The following is a 16,826-nucleotide window of genomic DNA, read 5'->3' as shown; positions in this document are numbered from 1 at the left end:
TTTAACTGCTTGGGACATATAATATTTAAAGAACCTAAGGGTCCCAATACTAGGAAAATAGTACATTTAACTCTTCAGTGGACTATCTGGCAAAACAACATGTTTGAAGCAGTTAATGACAAGGAGAAATGCTTACATTGATTTAGAAAGCCACACACCTCTTTGTTCAGTATATAAACTATATATTCAATATAATCTTAGCTTTGCTTTCTCAAATGCATATATATCTGCACATAAGTGAGGGTGAGGAAAAAAAGAGCCCAGAAAGAAGACCAACAAAAGCCAACCAAGCCAAGTGGAATTATGGGCAATTTCTGCCCTGATTTTTTCCTACATTTTACACATCTTCTACAACAACCTCTGTTACTTTCACGGTTAGAATGCAGGCACATTTGACATCCAGCTTGGGGTTGCACGGGGTGGTCCAGCACTGCCGGACTTTGAACCTTAGAGCAATACCTCCGATTTTCCATTAAAAATGCAAGGCAGTCTAAACCATGATCAACTCCCAATCGTGGAATATATAAATTAGCAAGCAGATTAAAGTCAAAGTGTGATCTTTTAAAAATTAGGAAATAAGCAAAAAGGTATTTCACTACCAAATTTGGTCAAGTATCTGCATAGATTTCAAATTCTTTCCTGAGTGCCTTGTGTTCAACTCTTCTATTCCTCTTAGGACTCTGAACTCTCATCTTTGGTTTAGTCTAAAGAAGATTCCAAAGTGTTGAAAAACTAGTTGTAGTTCTGGTTCTTCTGATAGCAATGTGGCCAGGGTAAAATATTCTTTTAAATCTCTGGGCTCTGGGCTTCAACTGACGGGAGAATAAATACACCACCCATGCTAATGTTATTCTGAGGTGTAAATAAAGGTTAGCCTCAGCACTACTGAGTGTATTCTAAAAGCATAATAGGGCTTCCCTGGTGGTGCAGTGGTTGAGAATCTGCCTGCTAATGCAGGGGACACGGGTTCGAGCCCTGGTCTGGGAAGATCCCACAGGCCGCGGAGCAACTAGGCCCGTGAGCCACAATTACTGAGCCTGTGCATCTGGAGCCTGTGCTCCGCAACAAGAGAGGCCGCGATAGAGGCCCGCGCACCGCGATGAAGAGTGGCCCCCACTTGCCACAACTAGAGAAAGCCCTCGCACAGAAACAAAGACCCAACACAGCCATAAATAAATAAATAAATTAAAATAAATAAATAAATAAATAAATAAATAAAAGCATAATAAACGTTAGCTATTGTGCTTACTTTAAACTATACATTCCCCCATGGGGTAAAAATTAGTTCATGGTTCATCTTACTCTTTATATATGAAGCACAGATTTTATATATATATATGTGTGTGTGTGTGTGTGTGTGTATGTATATATATACATACATACATATTTAGATAGATATAGATATCACATAAACTGATATACAGTATATCTCTTCTATTAAAATTTTAGGCGAGGGGCGAGGACCGTTAGGGAAAAAAATGTCTGAAAAGACTCAGTGGGACAGGGCAGCAGTAATGAAAAGAAGGTTGAGAAATACTGCTTTAAATATAGTTAAGCCTCATTTTAAAAAGTCCTTTGAAAAATACTTCTATAAAAAGCAAGAATACCCTTTATCATCAATTTCTCAGAAATGCATCCTAATAAGAGAAGCATCATCTTCCACTAAAAGTAATTAACCTGAGGCTCCCTCTCGATTTTTCAGAAGAGAATGAGACAATCTTTGATTTGCCTGAAGTCTTTCTCAATAGGAGTGAGAGCGAGGGGCCAGCTGAAGGTTCACACTGGGAAGACATAATGATAATTACCTACCCAAGACCCACTGACATTCCACAGTTGCCCATCTGAATTGTGATGTGAGCCCGTCAGCAAGCCACATGCAAGACTTTAAATTTTCTTTCTTTTTTTGGGCGCCCAGCATGACTTGCAGGATCTTAGTTGCCTCCCCGGCAGTGAAAGCGCCAAGTCCTAACCACTGGACTGCCAGGGAATTCAGACTTTAAATTTTCCGGTAGTCACATTAAAAAGAATAAAAATAAACACTTGAGGTTAATTTTAATATATTTTATCAAACCCAGTATGTCCGGTTACATCAATAGGTACTCAATAAGAAAAATTATTAGGGAAATATTTTACATTCCTTTTTTGTACTATTTCACATGTAGAACACATCTCAAATAGGATCAGCCACATTCCAAGGGCTCAACAGCCACATATGGCCAGAGCACAACTTCTAAAACTACAAAAATAACTGAACATCCCTCCTTTATGCTAACTCATTTCCCAATAACAATTCATGTGGGATCTTAGTTCCCTGACCAGGGGTGCAACCTGCACCACCTGCATTGGAAGCGTGGAGTCTTAACCACTGGAACGCCAGGGAAGTCCCCTGCAATGACAATTCTAGCCCTGCTTCCATCTCCTTGCCTCCTGGACAGAAACAACCAAGCTATCCAATCACAGAACTGCCCTTACTTCAGCATCCAATCTAGAGATGACTCCTTTGTTTTCTCAGAATCATCCAGCATAAGCCCAAATCCTATAATAAAGTCCTCCCACCTCCAACATTACTCCATTACTGAGTCACCCATGCCTATAATCCTCCCTTGGTGCAGCAGGCTAAATAAACCTAACTTGGTTTGTCTACACATGAGTTCCTGCTGGTCTCTAAGCGGCAAGGAATTAAATTGCCATCGATAGATTTAATTGGTACATCTGTCTCTTTCATTATCTCTTAATTTGAGTTAATATATTCGAATCTGTTATTTTCCCAACAACTTTTACTGTAATCATACACAATGATAAAGTGCTTAAAAAGACTTTTTTTTTTTTTACTTAAAAGGTCAGCTAGTATATTTAGACTGGCTTCAAAAATAATTACAAAGCAAAAATTTACACTTGCAGGAGTAATAAATTTATTTAACCTGTAGTCACATGAATTAAAATTTACTTGTAAAGACAACTTTTCTATAAATCTAGAGTGTGATCTTTAAAAGTATATCTTTTTTTTTTTTTTTTTTTTTTGCAGTACACGGGCCTCTCACTGTGTGGCCTCTCCCGTTGCAGAGCACAGGCTCCAGACGCGCAGGCTCAGCGGCCATGGCTCACGGGCCCAGCCACTCCGCGGCATGTGGGATCTTCCAGGCCCGGGGCACGAACCCGTGTCCGCTGCATCGGCAGGCGGACTCTCAACCACTGCGCCACCAGGGAAGCCCAAAAGTATATCTTTTTTTAAAGTTAAGGTAGAACTCACTGCCTAGACAAAAAGTAAATTCTGGATGACAGAATTTACTTCTAATCCCTCCAGAAAACACAGTCCTGCTCACCAAAATTTATTGCATAAACTCCAAGGTCATGGGAATTCCCTGGCGGTCCAGTGGTTAGGACTCCCAGCTTTCACTGCTGAGGGCCCCGGTTCAATCTCCCCAGTCGGGGAACTAAGATTCCGCAAGCCATTCAGCACAGTCCAAAAAAAAAAAAAAGGAATGAATGTTTAGAACAAAAAAATCAGTTCTTAGAAATTAAAAATATAGTGACAAGGGCTTCCCTGGTGGCACAGTGGTTGGGAGTCCACCTGCCGATGCAGGGGACGTGGGTTCGTGCCCCGGTCCAAGAAGATCCCACATGCCGCGGAGCGGCTGGGCCCGTGAGCCATGGCCACTGAGCCTGCGCGTCCGGAGCCTGTGCTCCGCAACGGGAGAGGCCACAACAGTGAGAGGCCCATGTACCACAAAAAAAAAAAAATATATATATATATATAATATATTATATATATTATATATATATTATATATAATAATAATATATATTATATATATAAATATTTATATATATTTATATATATTATATATATATATATATATATATATATATAGTGACAAGATGAAATCTATTCTCGAGGACATTCTCCAAGAGTAAAGAGATACAAACTAGAGGAAAAAAGTTTTACTTAGAACCGTTCTAGAAGTTCTAAAATCTGAATAACAGCAATCTCGAAAAGAGAGCAAAGAAAAAGAGGGAAATGGAAGACATAACTTCCTACAAATGAAGCGCATGAGTTTCTAGACGGAAAGAGGTCACACGAACCCAGCACATTGAATAAGTGGATTCACGTGAAGACCCATCATTGTTCGATCTTCCGAACACTGAGGACAAAAAGGACTCCGTGAGATAATGAGGTATCCAAGGGATTAAGATCAGAATAGCACCAGATGCCAATAGTAATACATTTATCAAGATGACACTGATAGAATCCTACTGTGTTAGAACACTGATCAGAAATGAACACAACTGGGGGAACGGTCAGGGTCAAGATTTGAGAAGCGTGAGGAAGACATCCCATTTCGGTACACTGAGCTTACTAAGTGAGGCCACAGAGCTTGCGGGGAATCCTGGGGGCTCTGCAAGAGGCTGCTTGGGGGCAAACGGTGGCTCTGCTAAGGAGACCTTTTCGACCTTCCACTTTATTTACAACTAACAATGACTTGAAAAGTGGGATTTCTCTTATTCTTATCTCTAGCTACTGTTATCACGTAAAGGCTCTCTGCTTATGATCATGTTGGGTGAAGTACCAACAGGGTGAGTAAGGATTCCAGCGTTAGAAACACCAACGTGTATGGATATTTTCTTCTATTGCCTTCATTCTATTTGGCAGTTGCCCCTTTAGCAGCATCCTTGATAGGGGAACTCCTTTATATACTTCTGAATCAATTTACTTCTCGCCTCCAATCAATTCTTTCAGGACGTAATCCTTGGTTTAAAGCAAACTAAGCTGTTCTCGTGTTTTAAAGAGTCTGAGAAATAAACTCTTCTTTAAAAGTGGGAATATTGAAATTAAAACCCCGTTAAGCTTGGCAAGCTTCCATCAAGCACACCCATATCTGAAATATATATATCAGCCCTGGCGTTTTTCTTTGAATGTGAGACAGCTTGTCTTCTCTGGGGAGGTTCTGCCTAGAAGAGAAAAGATTAAAGGAAAGACACGATAAATGTTTTCAAATACTTAGAGGGCTGCGATGTGGAAAAGGGAGGTGAGTTTGTTCTATGCAGTCCCAGAAGGCAGCACCAGAAGCAGGGAGCAGCTGGAAGAGGCATATTCTCACTCCAGTGGAATAACTGGTTTCCTTTTATGGAGAAACTCCCCAAACCTTCCCGTGTTTAAGCAGAAGAGCCTTCTGAGTGGGGGCAGGAGCCTGGCGTAGACACCCTCAGAGTTCCTTCCCACGGAGGCTTCCTGGTCCCAAACCCGGCTTTCCAGCTGACAATCATAAAGGCAGGTGTCCTGGGCTAAACTGCATCCTCTCCAAACTTGTATGTTGAAGCTCTAAGCCCCAGCACATAAGAACGTAGCTGTATTTGGAGAGAAAGTTTCTAAAGAGGTGACTAAGTTAAAATGAGACTGTAAGGATGGACGCGAATCCACTCTGACTGGTGCCTTATAGAAGGGGATTAGGACACATAGAGACACCAGGGATGAGCACACACAGAGGAAAGACCAAATTCTGGAGGATAGAATTTACTTCTAATCCCTCCAGAAAACACAGTCCTGCTCACCAAAATTTATTGCATAAACTCCAAGGTCATGGGAATTCCCTGGCAGTCCAGTGGTGAGGACACAGCGAGAAGCGGGCATCCACAAGCCAAGAAGAGGCCTCAGAGAAACTAAACCTGAGGGCATCTTGATCTTGGTGAGAAAATAAATTTCTGATATTCAAGCCACCCATTCTGTGATATATTATTATGGCAGCCTGACCAAACTAATACAGCAGGATAACTGCCTGGTACTTGGTATCAGTCTAAATACTGCATTTCCGGTTTAAGCCACATTAAAGCAACCAGTTCATTCAATTAATTCAATCCAGCATATATCAATTTTCACCAAAATAACTAATGCATGCATTGTTGACTGGGGGGCAGGGGGGACTACTTGATGTCACACTGTACCGACACATTAATTACGAAAACAGTTTGTAAAAATTCAAACTATGGTGCTCAAGAATAAGACTCAATTGATAGGCTAAAAAGTTGTAGAACTTAAGCTCAGAGAATATACCTTCCAGAGATATATACAAATACACAACAGAGGATTTATGTTATCAAAGCATCCTTTCATATAATATAGGGACATTGTGCTCTAGAATATACATTGCCAGGACCATTTGGGGGTTGCTGTATTAGGTGAAACTGGAGCTGTTTTAAGAACAACTTTCAGACCTAAATGTCAAAAACCTAAATTTTTTTTTGGCTGCGCTGCGCAGCACACAGAATCTTATTTCCCCCAACAGGGATTGAACCCGTACGTCCTTCAGTGGAAGCATGGAGTCTTAACCACTGGACCGCCTGGGAAGTCCCCTAAAGGATTTTTATTAAATAAATAAAATGCTAAATTTAATGTTTCCTTTCTTGGCTTAGTTACCATTAGAAAACCATTAACGGCCTCCATCCCTCCAAGGGAAAGGGTCTGGATCTTGGTATGTTACTTGGAGAAGCTATAGGCCATCTTACCTATGCTCCTCCTCAAGTGGGCCAGAGCATCCATCCTATTCATGGGTGCCCTGGAGTAGCCTCAAAATTACAGCCATTTATAGGTAAGTCTTTGCAGTAATTTAAGACTGACTGACAGTCTTTACGGCACTTATCAACATCTTACACTCATTCTGGGCCAGAACCAACTCCTATTACATGATTCTGATCTCCTCCCATGTAGGTGGAGAAAAACGTTACTTTGTGGCACATTTATGAAGCTCCTTATCTCTCTTTCATACCTAAATAATTACATATGGAGCCATTCTTGAATGTTTTCCCCTCCTGAACTTTTTTTTTTTGTTTTAATTTACTTATTTTGGGCTGTGTTGGGTCTTCGTTGCTGTGCGCGAGCGTTCTCTAGTTGTGTCGAGCGGGGGCTACTCTTCGTTGCGGTGCGCGGACTTCTCATTGTGGTGGCTTCTCTTATTGCAGAGCACGGGCTCTAGGCGCGTGAGCTTCCGTAAGCTGTGGCACGTGGGCTTCCGTAGTTGTGGCTCGTGGGCTCTAGAGCGCAGGCTCAGTAGTTGTGACGCACGGGCTTAGTTGCTCCGCGGCATGTGGGATCTTCCCGGACCAGGGCTTAAACCCATGTCCCCTGCATTGGCAGGCGGATTCTTAACCACTGCACCACCAGCGAAGTCCCCCTTTTGAATTTTTTGTTCATTAAAGTAGAAACTTCAAATCTAGAAGATGGCTTTTAAGATCAAACTAAAAAGAAAAAATGTAAAAGTGTTTTTATAAAAAGGCATAATGAAATTGCCAAGTAGATTCCCACCTGCCTAAAGTCACTTGCATATCTTCAACAGTGAATCCATCATTGGTTTTTTTAATGCCTATATTACCAATACTGCTGATGTGACTCAGTCACAGAATTTCAGAGATGGACAAGGATGTTCATTTTACAGATGAAAACTGCTGCTCAATGAGATTAAAGGGATGTATTCAAGGTCACACAGAAAAACACTGAGAAAAGCAGTCTCGCCTGCGTTTTACTCTCCTGGAATGAACGGATTATAAAAGGGAGGGAGGATGGATAGAAGTCTTACTCCTCCTTCCTTCACCCACCCCACCCCAAACTTTCAAGTTAGAACAAAAATAAAGGTTCATTGCACTGTCAGACTTAAACAGACTTCAGAGGGAAAAAAGCTCTATATAGCTTGGATGTTAGTTACTGAAAAATAAATCTGTGTTTCTTTAAAGATGAAAGCAGTAGAGTATTTGTACCAGAAATTTGTCAATGACATAACTAATTTCAGGGAGGCATGCTAAAAATATTGCTGTGGATCAGAGGACTGAATTAAAACCAGTTCCCAGAAAGTGCAGACTGGAGGACTTTTGCCTAAGTTCAAGGCCTATTTTGTGAGTGTTTCAAAACATTACAAAACAGGATACAGCTTGAGAAAATGTCATGTATTAATATTGTATTTGAAGTACCAAAGTGTTGGAAGGGAGACCCCTCTGTCTATCCAGCCCTCATATTTGATAGCACCACTGGGCGTTCTTATTTAATTGCAGGCAGGTCAGGGTCTGATTTCATGTTTCCAGGCAACAACACCTGGATAACCAATGGTGGGCATCTGTGAGAGCCCAGCACCGGAAAGTACCAGCTTTGTCAGTGCTGATGCAACAAAGGAAAAGGAGCCTTGGATACATCTAGAAAGCTCTGGTATTTACGTAGGGAATGAATTGATATAAAGGGGAAAGCAAACAGATCCTCCTCTCCCATATGAGCGAAAATGTAATATTGTTAACTCTAATTTAAAACTGTGTCTTCACTTATTCAAATATTTTTTTGAGCACTTACTATGTGTCAGACACTGTTCTAGGCTCAGGAGATTCAACACTGAAACATATAGATCCCACCCCGACCCCCCATCCCAAGAAATCTCTGCTCTCGTGGTTCTTATATTTTAGCAGAGGTGGGAGGTAAGAGACAGGCAGACTGAACGCCAGATGTTGACAACTCATGTAGAGAAAAATAAAGGAGGCATGGAGGGTAGTATTTGTGCAATACACATGTCTTCATGAGAATACTAACAAGGTACCAATTATGTCACAAATTGAAGGAGAAAAGGGATTGACTCATAAAAACATTTCTTCCCAGTTGGGAAAACTGTATCACAGAAAAACAAGTATTTTGGAGGGTCATCTTTTTTTTTTTTTTTTGCGGTACGCGGGCCTCTCACTGTTGTGGCCTCTCCCGCTGCGGAGCACAGGCTCCGGACGTGCAGGCTCAGCGGCCATGGCTCACGGGCCCAGCTGCTCCACAGCATGTTGGATCTTCCCGGACCGGGACACAAACCCGTGTCCCCTGCATTGGCAGGCGGACTCTCAACCACTGCGCCACCAGGGAAGCCCTGGAGGGTCATCTTTTAACAGCAACCTAGAGCAGCACTTGGGGTACTCATTCTTCACATAAAGTTATTAAATGACCAAAAATCAAAGAAGTACAACTTTTAACTCCCAAGTGGATTTTCTTTAAGGTAACAAGATCCACGGGGAGGGCTGTGATCACTTGGCAGTAATCTCAGGCCTTCCCATATCCCAAAGGCACTGTACACCAGAAGCTGCCAGGTTCAAACAGCAAATTCAATAAAGGCCAAGACAATGCCATTCAGCACCTTTAGAAACATGAAATTCTCCACAGTGCTGCAGATTCAGCTTCTAGATAACTGAGCAACGGATCCTCCATTTTTGTTACTGTATCTGCAGGGAAAATATCAGGATGTAGAAAAGTAGAACCTTGAGAAGCATAAGGAACACACTCTCTTAAAGACTTCTGCTTTAAGTGACAAGATTTTTTTGGCACGGGAGGTATTTTTTCTTGGGGGTGAGAGGATGTTTTCCAGGCTCGCCTCCCAGGTCAGAGAAATCACGTGCAGTGATTCACGTGCATAGTTCCTTAAGCAGCCTCCGCACCATTCTGCTCAGCATAGCAAAGCCTGTTCCCCCAGTTTGCTGGCTTATACTTGCGGCTGACCCCAGAGTAGCAAATGCCAAGGGCAGAGCTCCCAGCTGCAGCTCCATCGCTGCTGGTGTAAATGCCCTCACTCAGGGTATGCAAATAGTATAAGGCATATGTGTACAAAAATTCAAAAACCAAGGAGAGGACCACCATTGTGTGTTTATTCTTTCATACAAGCAAATGTGACCTGTGATGGATGGAGAAAACATAACATTCACAGGCTTTACAATGTTTGCTGTAGCTACTCTGCAGAAAGACAAATCTCAAAAAAACCCAAAAATAACTGCCTTGTAAATGATACATTCAAATGTACTAAGATCACAGTCACATGATTAACTCATATATGGCAATGAGTTCAGTAGGCACTTTAACAAATATGTTATTATCAAAATAAAGAGGTCTTGGGACTTCCCTGGTGGCACAGTGCTTAAGAATCCACCTGCTAATGCAAGGGACAGGGGTTCAAGCCCTGGTCCGGGAAGATCCCACATGCCGCAAGCAACTAAGCCTGTGCACCACAACTACTGAGCCTGTGCTCTAGAGCCTGCAAGCCACAACTACTAAGCCTGCATGCCACAACTACTGAAGCCCGTGCTCCTAGAGCCCATGCTCCACAACAAGAGAAGTCACCCCAATGAGAAGCCCACGCACCACAAGGAAGAGTAGCCCCAGCTCGCCACAACTAGAGAAAGCCCACGTGCAGCAACGAAGACCCAATGCAGCCAAAAATAAACAAATAGATAAATTAATTTTTTAAAAAAAGAGGTCTTAAGTTTTTTTATTTTGTAATACTTAATTTCCCCATCTGTTTGGAAAGAAAATAATCTGCCCAACAGATACTAAGACTGAATCAAAAAAAGAAAAATCTAAAGGTTTTAATTTGCAAAAATTTGAAATCTAAAGTTGGACCTGGACTGAGATATAATGTTTTAAAAATCATTCTTGTTCAGGCACCCATAGAAACTCATAGAAAACCATATAAATGACAGACTATAGAACAAATGACAATCTGGGTTGGGAGGGGTCTTCTTTTTTTTTAATCTTTTCATCAGAAGAGATTAAAATCAGCAGAAGCAGATTTTCCACAAAACTAATGGCACTTGTGCAGCCCCTGTGAATGCTAGTGTGGCATGGCTGGATAGAACTTTCTGGTTGGGAAAAGGCTGTATTTCTGTATAAGCATTGTGATAAACAATAAATCACCTAAAAAGAACTCAGAAAAAAGGGACTAACTCCAAGGCTAAAGTAATTTGTTATGAATTCTTTTTTTTTTCATTTTAATAAATATTTGTTTTCATGCCTGACTGTATACACTCTAAAAGATGGCCCCTGAAATTATATAATCTTCAAGCTCCCTCCGAAACACACACACACACACACACATATATATATATCTATATATATAGATATATATATATGTGTGTGTGTGTGTGTGTGTGTATCTGAACCCTACTGCATAGTTTTGAAAATATTTAGTAAGCAGATCCCTTTTTCTATCATTTAAAGAAAGTTTACAAGGAAACAGGATTTCATTTTCATTATAGGAAGAGGATTGGTTCTGAATTACCAGTATTTCTGATTTCAGAAAGAGAGCAAGTCAAGGTAGAAGAATATTTTGCATTCTACATTTGTCTAAATATTGTCTGTCACTTTAAATTAAAACCCCTCGAGCAGGAATGCCCCTCATTTGTAGTTTTCTCCCATCCAAGGATCCACCTAAGGCAGGACCAAATTCCACTGCTGGCCAATCCTCCCAGGGACCAGGATGGCTCAGATCTTTCCTTACTGAAGTGGACGAGAGTAGAAACCAAGGCCCACCAAATCCTACAAATAAGCATTACATACCAAATTATGCCTTCATTTACATTACAGTAAGCTGCCATGTAGAACACGGATTCCTGGAAATACATAAAATCTAACCACAGGTTATCATCTATGTCAAAAGAAAAGCATGAAAAAATACTGTTTAATAATTTAACATAAAGAATTTTCTGCAATTGCATTGCTAGGCAGACAAAATAGGAAAAGAAAAAATAATAAAAACAAGTGTACCAGGCTGCCTCAGAAACACCCCAACAAGCCAAAGCAATAACAGTTCTGCTTAAAACAGTAAAAGCTCATCCCAAAGGCAGAGCCTCCGGAAATGCCTCTGGGGGGGTGGCCTCTGCAGCCCTGGGCCACATGGGGGTCCTTTCTAGGCCCGCAGGCCTTTTCAGGATCTTGTGAAGGACAAGGTATATTAATTACCACTCTTCCTGCAAGAGGCATCTGTATTTGCTCAGACCCCCAAGGCCATGGTAGGCTCAGGGAGACAATGGAATAATCACAGGGTGGGAACAGAATCACTTTCCGTAAAAATCAGTGTTTAAACACATGGCTGAAAAGTGAAAGAAATTACATCTGGACTAAAGGAAGGTAGCCAGCGGATCTCCAGTAAACAGGCCACAGATTAGACAGGATTTCCACGCTACCTAGGATTGTATGGAAACAAGGGCATCACTGAAGCCCCTCCCTTCTCTTTTCAACACTCCACACCAGATCAGATAAAAAGGCCTGGCCCAACACGCCCTTGGGGGCATATTTCAGAGATCCCACATTGCCCAAATACCTTCTGAAGCCACCTGCCTTTCAGCAGAGCCCTCCAACCCAGCGCAGTTTCCCTTCTGGGTTTTCATTCTACCCCTTGCTCAGACGATGTCATCCTAGTGGGCAAGCCTGGGGATGTGCCCTGCACAGCGGGTGAGAGCTCGTGCTTGGAAATCTGCTGATCTGGGTTTGAATCGAGATAGGACCGGTCTCACGGGGTTACTGCTAGAGGCCATACTGCACAAAAGGCACGGTTCCAGGACCCGTAATAAAAGCTTGTGAAGTGTTGGCTGTTCTTATTCTCCTCCCTTCGGCGGGCAGCCCCTGTCCCAACAAATCTAAACCTAACCTCCCCTCAGTCCCCAGACCTTATCCCACACTCTGATGTCAAATGAGGGGTCCTCCAGAACTCTGAGCAGCTCTCATCTCTTGCAAAATTCATTAGATAATCAACATGTTGCCTTGTCTTAACTTTTATTTATTTATTTTTTTTTAGCCATGCGGCATGTGGGATCAAACCGACCAGGGATCAAACCCGTGCCCCCTGCATTGGAAGCCTGGAATCTTAGCCACTGGACCACCAGGGAAGTCCCCCTAGTTCCATCTTAGGGAGCCTTCCATAGACTAGCTTGTCTCCCCTGATGGACCGTTTCTTAGCTTTCTTCATTCTCCCTGAAGCACAGGGCATGGTGGCTTTGCCCATCCATGGAAGGCTCCGAAACGGCTGTGGCTTGATTTGATTCAAAAGTTATCATGGGAAGGCCAGAGCGTGGGACTCTGGAATTTGAGTTGGGGCCGTTCCAATTACTTTGGTAGAAATTATTTGAAATTCTCGCACTAGGTCGTGCAGATCCTCTTTCTGTGAGGCTGTATGTATTTCTAGCTTTATATGGTGCCTGTGGTGCTATAGAAAAGATCAGGGTTCCCACCAACTTCAAAAGCAGCCCCCTGCTTGCAGCAGCTCCACAGGGGCATTGAACACGAGGAGAAACAGGTTCCACATGTTAGAAGAATCTCATCTCACCGAGGCAATGGCCAGTCTCCTTTCACAAGACTTTCCCTTCATTTGTCTTATTCACATTACATGTAAGCGTGAGTTCACTTATGGAAAATGATCATTCTGTGCCTCTTCAACAGCAGTGGTTAAATGATTCCTTTCTGACTAAATGGAACAGCGAGACAAGAAACAGGAACAGAGGAAGGTTCTTCTCCAACACGTGGCCTTCACAAGAGACCTACTTGTCGAGGTGCTTGATTCTGACCCCCAGGTGTGGCCCCCAGCCCCTCCATGGGCTGAAATCAAACCAGTGATAGCGTGGTCACAGATTTGCTTTCCAATAACCACCTCTTGAGTATCTCTGGGCTCAAGAGCTATAACACATGCAGCATATCATGGTTTGGGCAAAGAGGTATGCACCTTGAAATGTACACTACCAGGAAAATCTTCGCAAGGCCAGTAGGCTACTCTAGAGTGAGAGATACTGACTCTGAAAGCAGCCAAGACTTCAGCATTTCCAACAAGAATTCACATTCGACATCAGACAAGTAGTTGGAATAAGGCAACAATAACAACAACAACAAAAAGATCATGAAGTTTCAGGATGCCTAAGAAAAAGGAAAAACAACTTCACTTCCGGTACCCAAGCATTACTATAAGCTCCCGCGGGGCTATGCAAATGGCCAGATAAATACTTCTTTTTGCAATCAATCGATTGCTTTTGTTGTCAACATCACCCACTCCCAGGTAGGATGACAGGGCCCATTCTACCCAGGCCTATTTTTATTGTTCTGCGGGGGATCCGTTGCAGGTGTTGTTTGTCCTCCAGCCCCCCGGCAAGGTGACTTACCATCTGGGACAGTGACTTCCTCCTCCTGGCCATTCAGGGCTCCCTCCTGGAGGCCGAGCTCTCCTTGCTCGGCTAAGCCGTTCACAGTGGACAGCTGACCATTCTTCTGTAGTAGCTACGGGGAAGACAGAACCATGTAAACTTAATTTCAATCTTTACAACCAAGTTAGAAACGATACTGTACGTTCGAGAATATAAATCACTTAGAGGAGAAATACAGAGAACTGGAGGGCTAGTGACAGTGAAGATTTAAGTCTTTTTTTTTTTTTTGTCTGAAAGATGTGGCTATCTTACAAAAGATACAAGGAGCTATGAGCAAGCAGATAGGACTCTGTATCTGGATAAAGGTACACACCATTCATGCATTCGTTCACTCTTCTCAAAAACCAGGCATAGGCCTGATACACAACACCCATCGTTCCAGGCCTGTTTGAGATTTCACAACGACTAAGTCAGGTGTGGTCCCAGACACTTTGAGCTTACAAACTACTGTGGAAAGCAGATAGCGCTCTGAAAAATAGTTTTTACTTTAAAATAATGTTTCCTTATGATTAGACACAAGTTATGCATATTTGGCTGGAATATATATCCAAGCGACAATGTGTCCTTCTCGGGGAAGAGGGCAGACATTTAAATAAATAATTACTGAATTGCAGCTATGGAAACTGTCACGAAGAAGGAATACATACAACAAATGACAACAAACAGAGGGCCATGACCTAGGCCAGGGTATCGTGAAGGCTTCTCTGAGGAAGTAAAGGTAAAGCTGAGATCTAAGATGCCAGCAAGGGGTATGTGAGCAAAAGGTAAAGGGGATGCAAGTGAGAAAGCCCCGTGGTTCAAAGGCCAGTGTATCCAGAGCCAGGTGAACAAAGAAGAGACGCCTAACATGTGTGTTCATGAGTCATTGTATTTTCCTTAAAAATATTACTAAAACAGTGGTTTACAATCGTCCCCCTAGGATAGCCCGTGCAATCGATGTCATCAGATGCAAAAACAGTAGACATATAGACATGCCCAGTTGTTGTTTTTTTCCACCGCAGGGCTTGCAGGATCTTAGTTCCCTAACCAGAGATTGAACCTAGGCCCACAGCAGTGAAAGCGCGAGTCCTAACCACTGGACTGCCAGAGAATTCCTAAGACATGCCCTAATTTTTTAAATCCTGAGAATATAGGTAAAAAGTTTTAAGCCAAATAAAAATCGTACAATACCCACTAGGAACCTAAGGATTTCAACAATGCTTTATGGTCCACATACATTTCTCATTTTCCTTAAAACCAACTTAGCGAGGTGCTACTGTTTCCATTTTACAGATGAAGACACTGAGACTCAAAGTGATTACAGAGGGGAAGGCTGGCCGGCCACGGGTCCCACAGCTCAGCCATGGCCTGAAGGCCAGGGCTCACCACCAACTACTTCCAGAGATTTTTCTTTTTCTTCTTTTTTTTTAAAATATACAGATGGTTTCTTTCTTTCTTTTTTTAGTATTTATTTATTTGGCTGCACTGGGTCTTAGTTGTGGCATGCAGGATCTTTAGCTGAGGCATACGGGATCTAGTTCGCTGACCAGGGATGGAACCCGGGCACCCTGCATTGGGAATGTAGAGTCTTTTTTTTTTTTTTTTTTTTGTGGTACGCAGGCCTCTCACTGTTGTGGCCTCTCCCATTGCGGAGCACAGGCTCCAGATGCGCAGGCCCAGCGGCCATGGCTCACGGGCCCAGCCGCTTCGTGGCATGTGGGATCTTCCCGGTCCGGGGCACAAACCCATGTCCCCTGCATCGGCAGGCGGACTCTCAACCACTGCGCCACCAGGGAAGCCCCAGGAATGCAGAGTCTTAACCACTGGACCACCAGGGAAGGCCCCAGAGATTTTTCCGCAACACAACAAAGTGTTGGAGGACCTGTTACTACGCACAATGACAAAATGCCTCAAATAGTATCCCATAGTACCCAGACCCGATCGTGCCAAAGTAATCTCAAAGCTGGACACTCTGTTTGGCATCATTCCATGCCGTTTACAGGCCAATGGAGCATGCTGGCCAAACCATAGGCTTCCATCAGAGCCTTGAAGGGAGTAGACCCAATTCAAGAAGATCAATCCAGAAGGCTCGAACGGTGCTGAAATGGATTTCACCTGGCTGTTCCCTGCTCCCAGCAAAGATGCCCGGCAACTGCAAAAGCTGCCTTCTGAAATACCGTCACTGTCCTCTAATACTCTCACTACAGATGGGACGGCCGGCTTCAAAATGCCCATGCTGAGTCAGTGTATGAGAAAGGATGCTCAGATTACACTTCCACTTAAAATCTTCTCTTACCAAAATATGAAAGATGGGAGTTTTAAATGAAACCTAAAGACGAAAGCACAGGAGACGGGGCAGGGGGGTATCCTCACAATGCTCATCAGCAAGAATGTCAGCGTTTAAGACTATTTTAACTAAATTCCACTAGTCTTAGGCATGAGTTAGACTGAGATTTCATTAATAATGTGATGAAGAGCTAGTGGGGGAAAGCAGGAAATGCAATTATTGTGGGCTACATGGTCAACCAATGAACCTTAAACCTAAAAAATTTAACACAGATAGCATGGCATGGCAACCTAAGCCATGGGAATGAAAGACAGCCATTCTAATACCTCGATTTCAAGTCAAAAAACGTTGGTCAACTGTGCTCTTAGTTTAGGACCCAGAACTCTGAAGTTTATTATAGAGTCTAGAGTTCTACAGAGTTTCTATAATTCTTGAGCTGTTTCTCACAATTCTTCGTGAATTGTCAAATCCAAGACATCTTTAGCAGGAGTCAAACTGATTATCTTTAAACTTGAGGGCTCTACAGGACACGGCACCAATTTTCATCTGCTCTTTTAGAAGTGTTACACGTATACAATGATGTATTACAATAGATGATA

At 42.6% G+C, this 16,826-nt stretch overlaps 1 protein-coding gene across 1 annotated transcript in view; it reads right to left on the bottom strand.

Moving 5' to 3' along the window:
• The window catches only part of AKAP12 (A-kinase anchoring protein 12), a 101,367-nt gene that overhangs the window by 31,527 nt on the left and 53,014 nt on the right, over nt 1-16,826 (bottom strand). The window contains exon 2 of the mRNA XM_081251151.1: nt 13,920-14,034. Coding sequence (XP_081107277.1) covers nt 13,920-14,034 — 115 coding nt within the window. The remainder of the gene's footprint in view (nt 1-13,919; nt 14,035-16,826) is intronic.

This window comes from Mesoplodon bidens (assembly GCF_964165515.1).
Source record: "Mesoplodon bidens genome assembly, chromosome: 12".
Lineage (NCBI taxonomy): Eukaryota > Metazoa > Chordata > Mammalia > Artiodactyla > Ziphiidae > Mesoplodon > Mesoplodon bidens.
Note: the sequence above shows the minus strand (reverse complement) of the source record. Positions and strands in the feature narration are given on the sequence as shown.